The following is a 20205-nucleotide window of genomic DNA, read 5'->3' as shown; positions in this document are numbered from 1 at the left end:
CTGTTTCCTTTACTACTGAGAAGCTTTTGCGTTTGATGAAGTCCCACTGGTCCATGTTTGCTTTTGTCGCCTGTGTTTTTGGAGTAGAGTTTGAGTTTATAATGAGCTTCCAGGAGACACTGATGACCCTGGTCCTGGGACAATTTGCATATTACCCTTTTATTATATAGGATTGTTTATTTTCTTAAAGTAGCACATGAGAAGTGAGTTTGAAACATACATACCTGAACATTTTGTTAGTGTGCCCTTTTCCTCCTCTTTTCTAAGCTTCCTAGATTCTTGAGTTAGAGAGGGGAATGACGCCTCCCTTAAACTGGGAAGGTTGGTGGGTGAGCAATGCCCGGGGTTATGAACTGAGTCTGTGCAGAGAGACGGGTGGCAGCCTATTTAGTGGGAAAATCTTTCCATTCCTTCCTAAAGGGGTGCTCTTGCCTGGGTGTTAATTTTTCTCTACACATAGGTATTTAAGACAGAGAGGTGAAATTAAAGCGGCTCTTTTCTCAACCCAAATCACAATAGTGAACTGTAATATATTGTCCGTTCTAATAAGATAAAAGTGGGCGGGGGTTGGGCAGGGAGGTTCCTGTAGGATTCGAGCAGGCGCAAAGATAACACCTTCAGATCAAGAAGGAGGCTTCCATCTGAGTGGTAACTGCTTGTGATGCCCGCTAATAAGTAGAAACATCCAGGGATAAATCAGATTGTGTAATGGGCCACTAAGAAACTGCCATGCTCCACACACTCCTTCTTCCTCCTCTCCTGTGAGGGATGGAGGACCGTGGTAACTAAGTCCATGTGCAGCCAATTGCCTTTATTGAGTGTCAGTGAATTTATAGGCAGCGAGTGACACTTCTGGGTGCTTCTGTGCAGTGGCACAAGCTGCTCTCTTCAGAGCGCAGGAGGGATTTATGAGCCTGCTGACATGAACAGAGGTGACGGGATGGCTTGGGGGGTGCCGGCCGGAAACCCCTCCATCCATATATTTTTCATACTTGATGAAACACAGATAAATCTCTGTCCTGCGTGTCTGAAACGGTAGGACCCGCTGAAGCTCAGTGTCGGGCCTCGGGGGGGAAATGTATCACGTCAGTGGTCCTGCTTTCTAAATCACCGCCAACTCTGGGGCCGGCCATTCTCACATTTGTGCAAAAATGTTTGACAATAGGCATAAATTTTTAACAGGCCCCCACTTTACCAAATGTTCTCCACCTCGGATCTGCTCACTGAGAGTTACAGGGCACGGGTGTTTTTCTCCTCAGGCTGCCTCAGTAAAAGAACAGGCAGGCAGATGGCTGTGTTGAAGGCATTTTTATAAGAAAGTAACATGAATCACTGAGTGGATTCTGTGAGAAATTAACATCGCCCTTCCCCCACCAGCCTTTGTCTCATGCAAATCCTAGAGTTTCCAGAGCTGAAAGGAACTTTGGAAATGGGCTAATAGGCACACAACACTTATTGTTTAATAACTGAATGAATCAACCTTGTTGCACTGTACCACGTGGCGGAGAGGGAAGCCGGCCAGGTTCCCACTGCAGTGGAGCCGTTGGCTCAAATCACGCCGCTAATTAGTGGCAGGAGCCCCAGGTTTCTTCATTTCCAGGAAAATGCTATTTTCATTACACGTCTAGCCTCCCTAGTGCTTCTGTCTCACATCTAAGGCCTTATTTTAGGGTTTTATTGCTGGAACCCAGCGGTATATGCTTTCCGTGGCCATGAGCTTGGCGTGCCCTGGAGTCCCGGGGAAAGTGCTGGGCGGTGTAGCCGAGCCTGCAGGTTCTTGAGCTGCTCAGAGCTTGGCTGTGCTTGGACACGGCTGTCGGACTTGCTCAGGTCTTGCCTCCTCGTCTACTTCCCTTCTCTGACCCCGTGGTAATCTCATTGAGGCCCACGGCCTTCAATTCCATCATACTGTTGACTCCCCAAGGCAAATCTCCCGTCCAGATTGCTCTCTTAAATTCTAGATGCGGAGACCCAGCTGTCCAGATGTGGGACAGCACAGCTTCCACATGTCCAGAACTGCTGGCATCTCACCCCTCCAATGGCTCCACATATGGCCTTTCCCTCCCCAGTACATGTGAACCCACCCACCCAACCTCAGCCCCACACCCAGTCCGTCAAAAAATAGCATTGGCTCCACCTTTCAAATATGCCCAAACCCACCCACTTTGCAGACCCCCATCTTCACTGACAGCTGGGTCAGGTTCAGCCTCACCCACCCTGGCCTGGACCCCAGTAGCCTCCTAACTCATCACCTTGCTCCGACCCTATTCTCAAAATCTGTTTCAGTGTGATGGCCGAATATTCACCATCTGTTGCTGAGTAACACTATGACCATCAAGTTAGTGGCTTCACACAACACCCACTGATGATGGCACAGTTCCCGTGGGCAGAAGCATGGGCACTGCTGAGCTGGGTCCTCTGCTCAGGGTCCCACCTGCTGCACCAGGTGTCGCCCGGGGTCGGGGTCTCCTCTGCTTCCACACTCGCGCAGCTCATGGCAGCATTCGGATTGGGGCCTCAGCTCCCTGCTGGCTGTTGGCCAGAGGGCACCCCAGCCCCTTACCAGGTGGGCTGTCACTATAGCAGCTGGCTTCATCAAAGCCAGCAGGAGAGTCGGGGAGCAGGTGGAAGTTACCACCGTATAGGACACACTCAGGGAAGGGGCAGCCCTTTGTCCTGCTGTGTTCCCCTCACTCCAGCACGGCGAGTCCGGGCTCACTGTCCTGTGGCCACGGACAGCTGGGCTCCCAGATGCTCCAGTCAGCTCAGGGACGTCTGCCAGCTCAGGGCAGGAACTGGGACCCCGCCCCAGATACCCCACCCACGGGAATCCCAGCTCTGGGGAGACCAGCCTCCATGGCTCTGCTCCCGGGACTGTCCGTCTCGGAGAGCTGGGAGAAGCAAGGCTGGAGGCTGCTTGCTCTCTGGCTCCGTCATCATGTACTCCATCAGACGGCGCTTGGAGACTGCCAGTGGAACAAAATCAGACCTCAAGTAACTGTTCCCAGAAACATAAATAGCTCAATGGTAGGAAAATGCAATATTTTATACATCAATAAAAGCAATATGACCTTTTTGGTTCATGCAGAAAAACCATTTGATAAAATAAAATACCCACTTCTTATTTAAAAAACTTAAAAACAGAAAGACAAGGGTTGATTCTTAGCATAATAAACTACAACAGTACCCACCACCTAGTAGACATTCAATAAATATATTTTAAATGAGTAAATGAATGAATGAATGAAACATTTATTTTTTTAAACAAAAGAGAGCTACATACTTAATGAGGAAATACTAGATTCCTTCCCATGAAAGAAAAGAACAATATGAATGGGCTTTGCCCCTGATAACAGTTAGTGCCATAATATAAATTATTGTTAAAATATTGACATTTTAGCAAATAAGAGGAATAAATATTTTTAAGTGTTCAAAAATGTTTTTTAAATCAATGATAGAATTATTATGAAAGAAAAACACATGAACCTGTACAAAGCCTATAAATGTTAACAGGAAGGAGAGACGAACCTCTTCAATAGCTGGCAGGCCCTGCCGTGTTTCTGGTTAAAGGGGAAGATGACACGTCTGCTCTGGGTAATTTATAGAGAGAACACAGTTTCAATTAAAATCCCAACAGGATTAGTTATTGAACTTGAAAACATACTTATTAAAGTCATTGGGATTAAAAGAAAAACAATAAGGAAGGACAAATGGCACTGTATTTTCAAGTATATTATAAAGAAAAATGAGGCGGATGCATGATACTAATGTACAGGCACACACATAGATCAGCGAAACAAAGCAGAGAGCCCAGGACCTGACAACAGAGATGGAAACCGACGACGCATGATAAATTAAGGAAAACAGTAATAAGGGTGGAAAAAAATATGGTTGCAGTAAGTAGGTTGCTTAATTGTTAAAGCCCACGGGTAGTCCAAAGCAGAATGGAGAGTGTAACCCCCCTGGAGGAAGGTCAGAATTTTCCAACTGTAGAAAAAAAATTTTTCTAAGAAAGATACAAGAAGACATAAAAGGAACTGGATGCACAGAAATTCAAGGTTCCAGAGCCGTCGGCCTGGAGAGTGGGACGACCCCATCACCTAGGAGACTGGTTCTCCGCCAGGGAGGTGCCTGGGGCTCCTGGGGCTCCTGGGGCTCCGTCTTCTACAATATTGCAGAAGCCATCTGGACTTGAGAGAGAGCAGTGCCATTTCATTTTGGAAAATGTTAAGCAGAGTCTAAAATTTTCTAGATTATAAAGTCCATGTTTCTAAATACTTCTTAGGGAATATATTTCATGAGTAACTTCAAGTCTATCTTTGGAAATTATACTTTTTAATACAAATTAAATATTGTTCCTTAAGGCTGAATTCTTGCTTCAAAAAGATGTGATCCCCTGAGATGTGCTGGCACTGGCCTGTGGGTGACTAAATGCAGACTGAGCTCAGGATACTGATACATCCACAGACTTGCCAGGCTCTATACCCTGTCCTCAAACCTTGTGTTCTTGGGTGGCTTTCACGGTCTTGCTTCTCCTGTCCTGTCTCGTTCTGTAGAAACCAGAGCCTTCACACGCACCCTCCAGTTATCGCCCTGCAGCCACGTGGCAGGGCCCAGGTTCTATACCACCGGTCCCAGTGGCAGGTTCTGGCACCCAGTGAAGAGCCTGCATTGGCCTCGCCTGTTGGGGGACATGAAGGCAGATAGAAGCCAGACTGGGGGGATGATGTGCCAGCACAGGCTGCACACTGCCTTTGTAAATCAGCAAAATGATGAAAGTTCAAAGATAATCAAATGGTTTTAGAATTAAGATTCAAAGAATAATGGAGGGAAAGCCATGATTTAAATCGTGTATAGGCACAGAGGCAGCAGCACAGTTAACAATATTTCTGCAGAGGATTTTGTGTCGACAGTTCAGTAGGCAAGATCCTTGTGTTTCTGAAAGCACTTTTCAAGCTGCAAAGGGACACAACAGCAACCATCTAAAACCAGTTGACCGTCAAAAATAAATAAATAAATACATACATACATACATACATACATACATAAATAAATAAAATAAAAATAAAACCAGCTGACCGTCCCCCTCTGCTGCACCCGAGTGTGCCCGCCGCACAAGACCTTGGGCTGAGGGATAAGCGGAACCTACTCTATTTGTCAAAAACTTATTTTATACAAGACTAGGGGCCCGGTGCATGGAGATTTGTGCACTGAGGGGTGTGGGGGTCCCTCAACCCGACCTGCACCCTCTCCAATCTGGGAGCCCTCAGGGGAGCCCTCTCCAATCTGGGAGTTTCTGTCTGTCTTTGCAATCATATGAGCGAATTGTCTGAGACCCCCAACCCAGTTTGGTTTGTTGCTCACAGAATAATAGAGGCATTTTTTTTTCTTTTCTTCATTGGTGGAGATTTCCTGGAAGTTTTAGGATATTGTCCCTTTAATTTTTCCTAGACAGGGTGGGGGGGAAAAAAAGGACACTTATGTAATACCCTTTGTAATACTTTTAGCGAAAAATAAAAAATAAGTTTTAGGATATTGTCCCTTTAATTTTTCCTAGACACTCTGATTTTACTTATGTCTCTCACCTTTGCTTTCCCTCCATCCCCCACAGCAACAGTAACTTGCTCCAGACTCACTTTGCTCTAGTGTCTAGGAGATCTGTCTGCCACCAGAACTATGATTCCCAGCATTTCTGGTGCTCCCCATGCTCTGGGCTTCCGCTTCAGGTCCTGGGGCTGCCATCAGAACTACTATTCCCAGAATTCCTGGTGCTCCCCGCGCTCTTGGTTTTTTCTTCCTGCTCTGTCTCCACCCCACGGCCTCCCACTCTGCCAAGTCCTCCAAGCCACCAGCTCTCCCTCTCTGCTCTCCGCCGGGGGGCTTTGGGGGTGTGGCTCCCTCAGTCACTGAGCCACATCCCCCCAAGCCTCCAGCTCTCCTGCTCTGCTCTCTGCCCAGCAGCTTGGGGGAGTGACCGAGGGAGCCACATCCCCCCAAGCTGCCGGCTCTCCCGCTCTGCTCTCCACCAGCGCCTGTGTATGCAAATTAACCTGCCATCTTTGTTGGGTTAATTTGCATACTCACTCCTGATTGGCTGGTAAGCGTAGCAGAGGGATGGTTGATTTACATGTTTCTCTTTTATTATATAGGATAGTCAGGGAAGACCTCGTGGATGCGATGACATTTGAGCAAGTGAGGGACACACTGGGTGTAGTATTTTACCTCTGAGAGTGAACTTCTCTCTGAGGAGGGAGTGCCCAGGGGTCCAGGTGGATGGAGGAGCAGCGGGAGCCAGGTGAGCAGAGAGGAAGCGGGAGGAGGGGGGAGGTGAGCCAGGCACAGGGGAAATACCACGTGGAGGCCATGGTACCACATAATTTGAAGTCCTCAGTTACTTTCCTGAAAGTCCCCAGATGGACTGTCACCTGCAGGGATGCTGTCAGCCCCCAGAAGTCAGTGTCAGAAATACTATGGGAGCCAAAATAATGTTTCCATTCGCTCATGTCTGAGTGTACGCGTCTCTCCCCGGAGGTCTCACACCTTCTCAGTGCGCTGCGCCCCGGGCACTGAAACACTCGTCAGCTGCAGCTTCCTTCTGGTGAGCAGTGAGGGATCAATTGTGTCTTAGTCCTGAGCACCCAGACTTTGAGGGGGAAGGCAGTGCCCCCGTCTTAACCAGAGCCCCCTCTCAGCCAGACCACACACTGAAAACGTGGGGTGACACCCAGCAGCCAAGAAAATACAAAAACTGTTTTCTCTTCGCATCCTCCAAGTGACCAAGTCACAGGGACAGAGTCCCAGCCAGGGCGAAGCCAGGGTGCCCTCAGCATGTCACCAAGCAGGGCGCCGCTGCTGTGGGGGAGGTCCCCTTGCCACGGAGGGACAGACTGGAATGGTTGAGCACAAGAAAGCCTGTGTGTGTGAGTGTGTGTGTGTGTGTGTGTGTGTGTGTCCGTGTGCCTGAGCTGAAGAGCTATCAGTTACACTGTTATTTTCTAGATATGAATTTTAAAATTTATCTTTTAAATGTGTGCCCTGTAGCAGTTTTTACATTTTTTCAAGATAAGACTAATTCAATTTCAGATTATTAATTGTTTAAACTATTGTAACTAAGAAGAAACAGGTGTCTTTACTTACCTATTAAAGTAAATATATTCAATATTACTTTTGAAAAAAGTACTATGAAAAATGTATGTTATTAAGTCTTACTGTGACTATTGGTGTGGGACAAAGTTGAGAATTCTACTGTAAAAAGGGAACATGTAAATTCTTTTAGTTTTTAGTTTATATAAACTGATACATCTACTATGAGTCCTCAAAACCATTCGAGCTTTAAATGTGGAAATAAAATTATACAGTGGAGTTGCTTGTAAAGGTGGCATCAACAGAATCAGGGGACTGGGTATGAAGAAGAGAGTGCCCTAGTTTGTAAGCTCCATGCATTCAGAGTTTTTAACCAGGAACTGGCTGGGCCAAGTGATTTACAGATCGAGACAAAGCATGGTCAGGCAAGTTAAGGAGGTTTGAGCTATGAATCTTGTGGACAAGTAGTGTCTGAGGTCAAGCATGTGCATCAGCCAAATATTGCGCCATGTGATGTGGAATGTGAGCTGCGTGAGGGCAAGGTCAGCATCTTTTAATGTTCAATCACTGTCTCCCTCATTGCATCTAGAATCGAGTTGGTACTAACCAGGTATTTGTTGATTGACTACACAAATAAATGCATTAATGAAAAATGGGTGGGTGGGTGAATGGGTGGAGGATGGATGGATAGGTGGATGGATGGATAAATGGATGGATGGGTGGGTAAGTGGATGGGTGGATGGATGGATAGAAGGGTGGATGGATGGATGGTGGGTGAGTGTGTGAAGACACCAAAGTGGCTGTGATGATGGTAGCTCAATAGACAGAATGTCACACACACTGTGTGATCACCCACCATCCTCAGTGTTAGTGCATTTGTCCAGAGACTGCCCGCCCCCCCCCCACACACACACACACTGCATTGTGTTTAGTTCCTTTCAAAGCAACACTGAGGAACTGAGTCACATTCCCACAAAATGAGCCCAACAGTAAAGATTCAAGAGACCTGAGGCGTTTCGACCAGACAATGACATAACTGTCTTAAAATGTTTGACTAGCAATTATGTGGAAGAGAAAGAATCAAATTCCGTGTGTCCCCAGAAGGTCAAACAAGAAGCCAGGAGTCAGGTTGCAGTTGGCCCAGTGTCAGAAAGGACTTCATAACAGCGGAGGGCTGGAAATGGAGGGGCTGCTTGGGGGAGAGGGAGCCGACCGCCATGGGGGCATCTGAGCAGTGGCTCGGGGAAACGTTCTAGAGTAGCAGTTCTCAAAGTGTGTGACCTCTGAGGTCTCCAAGATCTTCTCAGGATCTAAAAGTCAAACTCTTTCCATATGACTTATTTGCAATGGTTCCTGACATTCACACCAAACCACAGTGGTGGGGGGAGCAGCAGAGAGCAAGGCAGAGACCCACCCCCATTTGTGGTCACCATGGTCCTCCTCGTTACCCACCGGCCTTGGAAACGGTTTCATTTAACGACCCCTGCGGGTGCAGTAAGAGATAACTCAGTTATTAAGACTTGACCCTTGAATAGACAGCTTTTTAATATTCTGTGAGACAGAGCCAGGAGCGCCCAGAAATGCCTTCCACTGCACACCAAGTGTGACCACCGTCACAAGCTGAGCTAGCCACTTTTTACGGGACGTCACTGTTATTTAAAAAACTGAACTCTGGTGATTCAGAGTTGGGTTTGGGGGAGAGATTTTCCTCAAAAATGAACCAAATGAGCCTAATGGAAAACAACCCAGGGTATCTGTTGCCAACAGCAAAATTTTAGCTTTCTAGAGAAAATTGAAAATTTCAAAACCCTGTAGGACCTCCATGAGTTTGAGAGCTTCAAATTACTTAGCCTTTTTGTTAGAAGGTTGATAATGAATGTGATTTTGATGAGAGGAAATGTATCGACATTGGGAAGATCTGCATAATGCAGTGAACCCAATGACCAATACCTGGTGCAAAACCGTGCGTGGGCAAAAGAAGTACCCAGCACTCAAGATGGGCGGATGGATTTTCACGTGATGGAGAAGGCAAGATCACTGATGGTTTCAGATTCCACATCACAGCCAGCCTTTAGGAAGCTACCACTTAGTGAGTCGTGTAGAATCAAAGCGGAATATTCTGTTACCTAAAAGGCTATTAATATTGTCCTCTCTTGCTCTGGCCAGTGTGCTCAGTGGTTAGAGTGTCGCCCCAGGCACTAAAGGGTCTTGGGTTCAATTCCCAGTCGAGGGAACGTACCTGGGTTGCAGGTTCATTCCCCGGCCCCTGTGGGGGCGCGTGCAGGAGGCAGCCAATCAATGTGTCTCTCTTATATCAATATTTTGTCTCTCTCCCTCCCTCCCACTCTATCTAAAAATCAATGGGAAAACAATCCTCAGGTGAGGATTAACACAAAAAAATTGCTCTTTCTTTTCCAATTATGCATATACATGAGGCCAGGTTTTCTTACTAAGCTTCAAGCAAAACAACGTATGGCAACAGATTCAACATAGGAGCAGATAGGAGCATCCAGCGATTCCATTAAGCCAAACCTTAAAGTGACTTCAAAGACGCAAATCAGTCACATTCTTCTTACTAAACTTTTTTACTGGGGAAATATGTTATTCATTAAAAATGACATTTATGTTAACATATAACAGGCTTATTATTATAATTTTTAAATTAATTAAAAATACATATTTTAGAAATGTCTGTTTTACTACAAAATTCAGTAAATATCAATAGCAATAACACATTTTCAGAAAGCTCTTTGGGATACTGAAAAGTTGTTTGAGTGTAAAGGGGCCCTGGCTAGTATCTCTCAGTGGTTAGAGCATCGGCCTGTGCACCGAAGGGGTGCAGGTTCGATTCCCAGTCAAGGGCATGTACCTGGGTTGCGGGTTTGCTCCCACCTCTGGTCCGGGCACATGCAGGAGGCAACCAATCGATGAGTCTCACATTGATTTCTCTCTCTCTCTTTACCCCTCTCCTTCCCTCCCACTCTCTCTGAAAAGCAATGGAAAAAAATACCCTCTGATGAGGATTAACAACAAAAAAAGAATGTAAAGGGTTCCTAGGCCCAAAAGTCTGAGAACCACTGCTATAGAGTCATTTTAGACATGGTTGTCTCCTCGGACCCTTGGTTCTATGCTGATGGAACTAACTGGGTCATCTTCTCTTTCTATATGCTGAGTAAACACAACATTTGTGTCAGAGTCAGTTCCCTTTAGAAATATTAACTACACATCCCTCCTGAAATTCCTCAACATTAAATTACAAAGCCTGCTTTTCAAAATGTAGGAAATTATATGGTTACAGCAAAAGTAAATTACTACTTGGCACCCATAAAATATAGACCCTTAGACTTACTAAAGCCTAAAGCATGCGTGTGTATTTCATGCACTATTACTACATTTGTAACTGTAACACCTCCACCCTTCTGTTTAGTTTCAAACTCCTGTGTTTATCCTAAACTTTAAACAGGAAGAAATGATTTGTGCTTCTGTCTTGATTCTTAACTCAAGCACAGAGTAGCTCAATAATTTAAAGGGGAAAAAAAAGAAAACGAAGCATCCAGTCTGCCTGAGAGAGAGAGTAACAACTCCTGCAGGAGGGGAGCCGCTCCTGCGGGTCCCGCTCCTGCGCTCCTGCGAGACCTCGGGCCTGGCCCCGGATGGTCAGGGCGGCCCCATCTGAATAACTAGCACTTATTTAAATGAGCATCAGCAGAGCCAGCTAAGGGGGAAAATAACAGAGAGGACTGCGATCCTTTCTATTAAATTTGCCTTTTCTTCCTCCTCAGGAACTTAACTGGCGCCTTCCCCGAGTACCCTAAAGCAGAAGAAGGAGGTTCCGCTATCATTTTTTCAAACAAGACCCCACAACAGGTACAAATATGCTTGAAAAATAAAATGTAAATGTACCGTGATTTTATTTCCTTAAAGTTTGGAGTCGCTGGTTTGTCGTTATTAGGTCTTGGTTATTTTTATTTAATTTATTTATTTTTACTATGTGTGTTTTTTTTAGTTTATTTCAGAGAGGAAGGGAAAGGGAGAGAGAGATAGAAACATCAATGATGAGAGAGAATCATGGGTCAACTGCCTCCTGTATGCCCCCTACTGGGGATTGAGCCTGAAACCTGGGAATGTGCCATGACCGGCAATCGAACCGTGACCTCCTGGTTCATGGGTTGATACTCATCCACTGAGTCACATCAGCCGGGCAGATCTTGGTTATTTTTCAACTTTATTGCACGTCAATTGTCACAACAAGATTTAATAACATACATTTTTCATGGTACTTTTTGCAAAAGTAATATTAAATATATTTAATAGATAAGTGAAGATATTTAGTTCATACCCAGTCTCCTGATTCTTTTGATGCCCCCTTTACAAGCAACTCCACTGCAAAGATGGAACATGTAAATGACTAGGTCTGCGATGAGTTCACCAATGCACGTACTTCCCAATTTACTTCAGAATGAACTTACCTTTCTCCCTCTTGCCTTTGAATGAGATGCAACAACATGTGGTGCTCAAATTAGACAATTCTGAGTGGCTTGATTTCAGGAGCCCTTTCTGTGCATGTCCCTGCTCACCTCAGCCTCGTCTCCTGCCCCGTCATCACCACAGTCACTACCACACCCCCTCACCTTCCTCCTCACCCTCAGACTACTGCGCCTGAAATGCCCTTGTCCATGTCAGGCCCCTCCCTCCCTCCACGGCGCCTGTCCACCCACCTTCCCCTGCTCAGGTCCTTCTCACCCGTCCAGACTCCACTGTTTGCCACATCGATGTTCTTCCAGAGAAATGCTATTTGGTCATCTCCCTGGCATCTCACTAAACTGACGTGGAAAGCTAGTCTTAGAAATGTCAATAAACTAGAGATAGGGAAATGTTCTTACTCTCAGAGCATCATAGAAACCAAGAGAAGACTTGCATGATTCTCATCAGTGAAGCTTTAGAGGCATTGCTGTCAAAAGTAAAACTCGGGAAAAAATGGTTGCTGTAAGAAGTATTAGTTAATATTTTCCTAAGTTCTTACTACCTAATGCAATAAGATAAGAAAAAGAAAAAGAGTTATAACTATTTTAGAGTGATAATTTTATCATTAATTTTAGATTATCTGATCATCTTCCTAGAAAACACAATAAACTTAAAAATTGTATTGACATATTATACAAAATGATATTTACAAAAATTATACTGAAGAAATTGAAAGAAGACTTGAACCTATAGACTGGTGGATTATTTCCCTGGAAAGACTCAGTAAAGTACAAGTACACATTATCCTTCCATTGTTCTATACAGTCAGTGCAATGCCAATCAAATCAAAACAATTTTATTGACAAAATTATTCTCCAGTTTACATGGAAGAATAAATACATGAAAATGTGTGAAAAGTTTTTGAAAAATGTCTATAACCACAGGGAACTTGCCCCACTTGATATAAATCAAATTATAAAGATACAGTAATTAAAATATCACAGTAATGGGAAAAGAATAGGCTGATAACATGTGATGATAAATATCTCTCATATATAAAGAGTTCTTAGAAAATAATGAGAAAAATCTGACCACCTCAGTAGAAAAGACGACAAAGAATACAAACAGAAACTTAATAGCAGAAATTTTACAAGTCACTAACAGAAATTTAAATATGAAAATGTTACTGTATCTTTTTGCACATATGGGATTGGTAAAAATTTGAAATCATGATACTAACTGGAGTTTCTAAGCATGTGGGGGGAAAAACACTCCCATACATTGCTGCTGGATACATAAATGAGCATAACATTTTTTATGGGAAATGGACTAAGTAAATATCAAAAATTTTAATCTATATATCCTTTGATCCATAAATATTATTGAAGAAATTGATACTAAGGAAATAATAAGACACACTTCCATGGATCAACAAATTTTTTCCATAAAGGGACAAAAGTAGGAAATATTTGAGTCTATGGAACCTACATTCTCTACTACAACTACTCAACTTTGCTATTATAGTATGAAAGCAAAAACGGACAGTATGTGAATGAATGGACATGTCTGTGCTTCAATAAAACTTTATTTATAAACATGTGCATCAGGCCAGATTTGGCCCAGGAACTGTAATTCACTGATCCCTGCCACAGACATTGAAAAAGCTGTTCATGTTTGCCTTGTTTATAGCATTGACAAAGCAGGAAACGGGCTACTGGTCTTCAGTAGGAATTGTGCAGCTGTGGAGGGCTCTGGTCATCTTGGCTGTCCCCCTGTGCACCCCTGCGGGAGCTCTCAAAGTCAAGCACACAGGTCTCCCCCACTTCCCTGTCAAAGTCAACTCAGCTTCCAGAGCCTTTCCTCCACCCCCAGAGGACTCCCGTCTTTCTCCTCTGAACTCCGTGGACACTTAATACCCACCCCTTGTTTGGCAGGTCACCAAGCCCTACCTGAGTGACTGTGGTTTGGACTGGTGTTATTTCACTCGTTATGTTTAGGTCTTGTCCCTCCAGCTAAATCATCAGGCACAAGTCCTGTCTTGAAAGTCCATGGCAAGCAGCCAAACACGTTGCATGTTAGTTTAGAAAGGTAACAATTATAGGATTAAGAATGTCAGTGGAATGTCTAAATTGTACAGGAGAAACATCTAAAAGTAGAGTTAACATCTAGTCAAACTAAAAACAAGAGAGAACTGAGGATGCCTGGTTAATAATTAAAATAACACAAAGGTACACAGAGCAGACAATTGAGGAGTCGGGCTGGCGTGGTGAAGTCACAGTCCCCATATGCTAGGTCTGCAGCCTGAGGCCAGCTAGTCCCCCTACATCTCGGTTTTCTCATCTGCACAAGGACACCCAAGCCGTGCCTACCTCCTGGGTCTGATGCACTGATTAGAGGGGATGATACTTGTACTGAAAACAGAACTGGGCATGTGGAAAGCTTTCGGGAAGCTTTAGCATTTGGTACAAATGTTAGTTGTAGTAGGATGAAGAGGTAGACCAAGCCTAACCATTCTAATGATGCATGTAGTCAAGTTTATATTTGTAAAAAATAAAAACAGTACAAATACTTTTTAATGAAAAGAGCATAATCACATTGATACTAAGCACCTAAAAGATTGAGTACAAATCAAACCACAGATCAGTCTTCCTTATGAGTATTAGTGCAAAAATTTCAACTGAAATATTAGCAAACTAAAACCCAGCAGCACCTTAAATAAGCAACACACCGCAATCAAGCAAGCACGGTTATTCCAGAATGTAAGAATAGTTCAATCTCAGGATGTATATGAATACACTGTGTCATATAAAGAGAGCCAAACATGGAAACCATAAGCTCATCACGGTGGATGCTGACAGGTCATTTGGCAAATTCAACATCCATTCCTGATATTAAAAAATAAAACAAAACAATGAGAATATATGGATACTTCTTTATCATGACAAAATATTTCCATCTTAGTTCAAAAGCCAATGTCATGCTTAGTGAAATTCACTAGAAACATTTTCACTAATGTCAGGAAAAATACAAGGGTCGCCTTTGTCATCTTTCTCCCATCTGATCTATGGATTACTGACAGACAAAAAAAAAAAGAACATAAAGATGTAGAGATTGGAATGAAAGAGGCAAAATGATCACCCTTTGAACAAGTGTTCTATACTTACAAAAGCAAAGAGAATGAACTGAAAAACTACTTTAACATATATGAGAAATCAGATGAGGGAGTTACAAAATTAATGTATAAAAAGCAGTAGCTTTTGTGGGTACTGCTAGATAGGAAATATAATAAAAGGGCCCATTTACAATAGCAACAACACAAACATAAAATACCCAGGAGTAAACTTAAATATGTGTTTATGTGAGGAAGAGTTTAAAATATTCTGAGGGATGCAAACAAAAAGATGGGAAAGCATACAGTGTCCTTAGGTAGAAATACTCAACATCATAAATACTTCAGCTCTCCCCAGCATCAGCTATAAATGTCATTGACCCAATAAAAATATCAGGAGCATTATGTTGGAGCATGGGTGGGAGGGGGTACAGGGAGGGTGACCAACCCAATTCTAAACTTCAGGTAGAAAGTAAATAACCAAGAACAACCAGTAAAATTGAGAAAATAAAGTGTAATGAGGAGTAATGAGCCCTGCTGTGTATGAAAACATGTCATTAGAGGACCATTGGTATAAGCAGATGACTAGAAAGACACATCAGAGGAAAAGAATGGAAACTCAAGAAATATACCCAAGTACATATTTAAAGATAGTTATATAATAAATGTGGCACCTCACCTTTCTTGTATAAGGGAAAAAAAACACCATCCTTTATAATAAAAGGCTAATATGCAAATTGTCCCCTCGACCGGAAGTTTGACCAGGGGGTGGGGCCAGCTGGCCAACCTCCTGAGTCCCCTCCCCCGGCTGGCCCAGCCCAATCAGTCCCAATCCAGGGCGGGACAGCCAGACCCCACCTGTACATGAATTCATGCACCGGACCTCTAGTTTAATATATGGTATTAGAATAACCAGGTTGTCATCTAAAAAAGAAGAATATTAAATCATCTCTTTATCCCAGAATGGTTTCAAATGGATCAAAGATTTAAATGTCAAACAAAACAAAAACACAAAAGGACTTGAAGAAGCCAAGGAAGAAATATGTCATAACCTCATGGTGAGAAAGACCTTTCTACTGCTGTTGAACAATCCCAGGATCATAGAAGAAAAAATGATAAATTCAACTACACACAAAAAATAGTTTTAACCTGCATGGCAGAACCAACCCCAAGTCAAGTCAAATGGCAGAGGACTCACTAGGAGGATTATTTGTAATAAGTATCATAGAGAGAGATGATTTTTCTAATATATAAAGAACTCCCATGGCTCTATAAGAACATCAATAACCCAACATAAAAAACAGCCAAGAGATATGAACAGACAGTTCTCAGAACAAAAAACCTAAATGGATTTGAAACATAATAAAAGGTGTTCAGCTTATGAAAAGATAATCACCCTCACACATATAAGAGAAATGCAAATTAAAGCTACACTGCAGACAAAATTGATCAATTGAACCTCATCAAAATTCAAAACTTTTGCATTTCAAAAGACATTAAGAAACTGCAAAGGCAAGAGCAGACTGGGAGAAGATATTTGAAAACATACACCTGATAAAGGACTTGTATCCAGAATATACAAAGGACCCTTACACATGTCAATGAGGAGAAGATAAATAAGGCAATGGAAAGACTTGAATGGACAGTTCACAGCTAATAAACACATGAAAAGATGCTCAACATCACTAGTCACTAGGAAAACAAAATTCAAACCACAAAGAGATACCATTTTCTACCCACCAGGATGGCCATTATCAAAAAGATTCTTGCCTCCTGGAATAATTGGCACTGTCAGCAGATGTTGAGGATGTGGAGAAAAGGAAGCCCTCACACAGTGCTGGTGGGATGTAAAATGTGGCAGCCACTTTGGAAAATCAGTTTGTCACTTTCTTAATAGTTAACCATAAATTTACAAATGACCCAGAAGTTCCATACTTAGGACTCTATCCAAAAGAAATGAAAGTATATGTCTACACACATAAAAAATTATACATGAACTAGAGGCCTGGTGCACGAATTCGTGCATGGGTGGAGTCCCTTGGCCTGGCTGGCGATCGAGGCCTATTGGGGGGCCAGCCGGCCAGGGGGAGGGGCCACGGAAGATTGGCCAGCTGCCCCCCTCCCCCGATCAGAGCCGATGGGGGGGCCGGCCAGCCGGGGGGAGAGGTCACGGGAGGTTGGCCAGCCTTGGAAGGTTGGCTGTGGGAGCTCACTGACCATGAGGGGGGCAGCTCTTGCATTGAGCGTCTGCCCCCTGGTGGTCAGTGCGCGTCATAGGACTGGTCGACCTGATGTTCGGTCGTAATGGTCGCTTAGGCTTTTATATACTAGTATATAAATATTGATAGCAGCATTACTCACAAAAGCCAAAAATTGAAACAACTTAAATGTCCATCACCTGGTGAATGGAGAGGTGAAATGTGGTCAATCCATGCAATAGAGTATTAGCCATAAATAAAGGAACAAACATCTGGTACACACTGCAACATGGGTGACCTCAAAGACATGCTAAGTGAAGGAAGCCAGACCCTAAAGACTACATGTTCTATGATTTCATTTATATGAAATGTCCAGAAACATTAAATCTGTAGAGGCAGAAAGTAGACTAGTGCTGGCCCGGATGGAGGAGAGGGGAGAGAAAAGGGATTAACAATGAATAGACACCAGGGAATCTTACTGGGATCTTGGAAATGTTCTGAAATTGATTTATGGAGATGGTTGCACAGCAAATATATGCTTATAGTACATGTACATGTGTGTACATATGTGTGCACTTGGGAGGATTTTGCTATAGTTGAAGAGCATGAGCAAAATAAATTTAGTGTTGGTTTAAAAGATGGACCACCACAATCACTTACCATTTTTCATGGACATGATTGGCAGATGATGTTAGTGTGCTTTCTGTACATGGGTGTGTACACACACACGCGTTTTCATGTATCTATCTACCATGGCTCCGGAAGCATATCTAAGGTATGAGTTGGCTTTCTAAAGTGGATCTTGTTGGCTGGCTCACAGCACGGGAGGAAATGTTTCACTACATGCTCTTTTGTTATTTTTGAATTCTGAGCCATGTCAATGTATTATCTATTCAAAAACTAAATGAACAAACAACACAATTGATAAGGCTATAAAAGATATGCTGAATTGTATGCTCCACAAATAACGATTTCATCCTTTTTGCAACTGCTCACATTTTTATGTATTTTTAAAAGTCTTTGCATTTCTGAAAGTTTCTAAACTTCCAAGAACCAAAAACTGTCCATGGCCACAGTGCTTCAGAATACAACACTCATGGGCAGCCATGGTTTGGTTCTAAGAGTTGAGGTGAACTCGATCCCCAAGGAAAACATTGCTATTTTGACAAGAGACTTTTAATCCTGTCCAAAGACACCCTTTTTATTACCAAAAAATACACACAACACATACGTCACCTCTCACCTCCCCAATGCCCTTCTCAGGGCCTCACCCCACCGCAGTCTCCTAGAATGCAAGCTCACATGACTAGTTTTGTTTAGGGTTTTTTTAGTCCAGATGGTGCCAGAATGGCTGCTCTGTTCATGATAAAGCTGCTTTTCATACTTTAAAAGGTGTGAATTAAGCTCGCAAGAGCAACATAGGTAATAAACATCAAAAATATAATACTAGAGTGGCAGTGTAGCTCAGTGGTTGAGTGTCCACCTATGAACGAGGGGATCAGGGTTCGATTCCCGGTCAGGGCACATGCCTGGGTTGTGGGCTCGATCCCCAGAGGGGGCGTGCAGGAGGCAGCGATCAGTGATTCTCTCTCGTCATTGATGTTTCCATCTCTCTCCCCCGCTCCTTCTCCCTTTCTCTCTGAAATCAATAAAAAATATATTTTAAATATGTATATATTACTAGAGAATAAACTGAGCATTTTTGGTAAATGCGAATAAGACATAATCAGGTGGCCTTGCTCCCAGGAGGATGGGTTAGCACAGCATGTTAGAGGGGAGGTGTCAGCCTTTGAAACCTATTCCTTTCCGTTTCTTTATGCTTAGACTACAATGCATGTATCCTGAAGCTGCGGAGCGTTATTCTTTACTTAACTATACGCATGTCATACTATAGGATGAGTTTGCACATATCCTTTCTCATCTCACTTCCTCTCTCCTACATGATGAAATGCATCCTGGTGAGCACCGGTTTAATCCCAGCTCAGCCGCTCACTAGCTGTGTGTCCTTGACCAGGTTACTGAACTCTGTGCCTTAGTTCCTTCATCAGTAAAATGGGTGGTAACAGCGCCACCCAGGGCTGAGTCGAGGAGTAAAGGAGTTAGTCGGTGGAGCTCGCAGAACGGGGCCTGGCATATCGCCAGCAGAACCTGGCCTGGCACATCGCCAGTGCTGTGGACGGACGTGTTAACTTCGTTTTAGAGCTGAGAAAACTGAGTCTCAGATCCTGAGGGTCAAACAGGATGTGTGTCCTACGTATCATCCTCACCCTCCATAGCTCTCCGTCCCAGCGAGTGAGAGCTCCTGAGGCATCCGTTGCATTGAACTGAATTGTACGGCATGTTAGAAGCCTTTACTGACTCTTCGATGACGCTGGTCCTGTGTGAACCAGGTACTACTTAACAAATATTTTAATTGTAGAGGAGTAAACGAGTTTGGTCACTGCAGGAAATACAAAGTAAACCACAGCTGGAAGAAACCAACTCTGAGAAGAGACGCGTGATCGTTTACGGGAACGTGATGCTGTTGCAAGAGCAGCTGTCACCATCGGAGCCCCCGCAGGAAACAAGGCGTCCCCAACTGGGATTGGGGGAAGAGGTGTGGCCAGGCCTGGCACTGAGGCCGTGGCTCGGCTCAGGTGTGGAGGAAGCCTCGATCCCCTCGTGTCGTGGAGCTGCTGGGAGTTGAGCAGCTCTGCCATGGGGAGGAGCTGGGCTCAGAATGCCCCACCTCTCTCTCCATCTGCCCTCAGAGGCACTACTGCTGCCTCCCACTGACGAACCCGCCAAGAGGCAGGCGAGAGCCCTGTGATGTCCCAGGAGGAGCCAGCCTCCGGGCCCAGAGCAGGCAGAGACCTGAGACTGACCTGCAAACACTTCCATCCAGACAAGAAAAAGTCCTCCTCGTGATAGGTCCATTAAAATGCTGCCATTGTTTTGTGTTTCACCAGGTTATTCAAGATATTATTGCAACCCAAGAAGAGGAGGAAAAAAGAAGGAAGGAGAAGAAAAAAGAAAAAAAGCCAGTCAAAAAAGTTAAGGAAAAGAAAGTACCAAAAGAAAAAAGTAAGGTAAGGAATTTGGAATTTTAGAAAAGTTGAGTTTTTTGCTCTTATGCTTTGACTCAATGGGGTCATCTTAGATCTGCTGAGATGGCAGTCAGTCCTTTCCGAGGAAATCACGCTGTCAACCAGCGGTTTTCTCCTTTTGTTTATGCTGATCGACAGTGGGTTGCCATCCTTTCGATGCTGAGGTGGCCCCCTGGGCGTCCCCTTCCGGACCCAGGCATTCCGTCCCCAACTGCCCAGAATGTTCTGGACTCCGGGTCTAAGGGAGCTGATCCACCTGAGGTCA

The 20205-nt window shown here is 44.0% G+C and overlaps 1 protein-coding gene across 2 annotated transcripts in view; it reads left to right on the top strand.

The window, feature by feature from the left end:
* IQCA1 (IQ motif containing with AAA domain 1) overlaps positions 1-20205 on the top strand; it is a 115502-nt gene that overhangs the window by 42326 nt on the left and 52971 nt on the right. The window contains exons 7-8 of one of the 2 annotated variants that reach the window (XM_023759573.1): positions 10866-10950; positions 19803-19922. In XM_023759573.1, the coding sequence (XP_023615341.1) occupies positions 10866-10950; positions 19803-19922 (205 nt within the window). The remainder of the gene's footprint in view (positions 1-10865; positions 10951-19802; positions 19923-20205) is intronic. The other variant, XM_023759579.1, reaches the window with a different exon arrangement.

Source organism: Myotis lucifugus, unplaced genomic scaffold (genome assembly GCF_000147115.1).
Source record: "Myotis lucifugus unplaced genomic scaffold, Myoluc2.0 scaffold_3, whole genome shotgun sequence".
Taxonomy (NCBI): Eukaryota; Metazoa; Chordata; class Mammalia; order Chiroptera; family Vespertilionidae; genus Myotis; species Myotis lucifugus.
The sequence above is the reverse complement of the archived record's forward strand: the minus strand, read 5'-3'. Positions and strand labels throughout refer to the sequence as shown.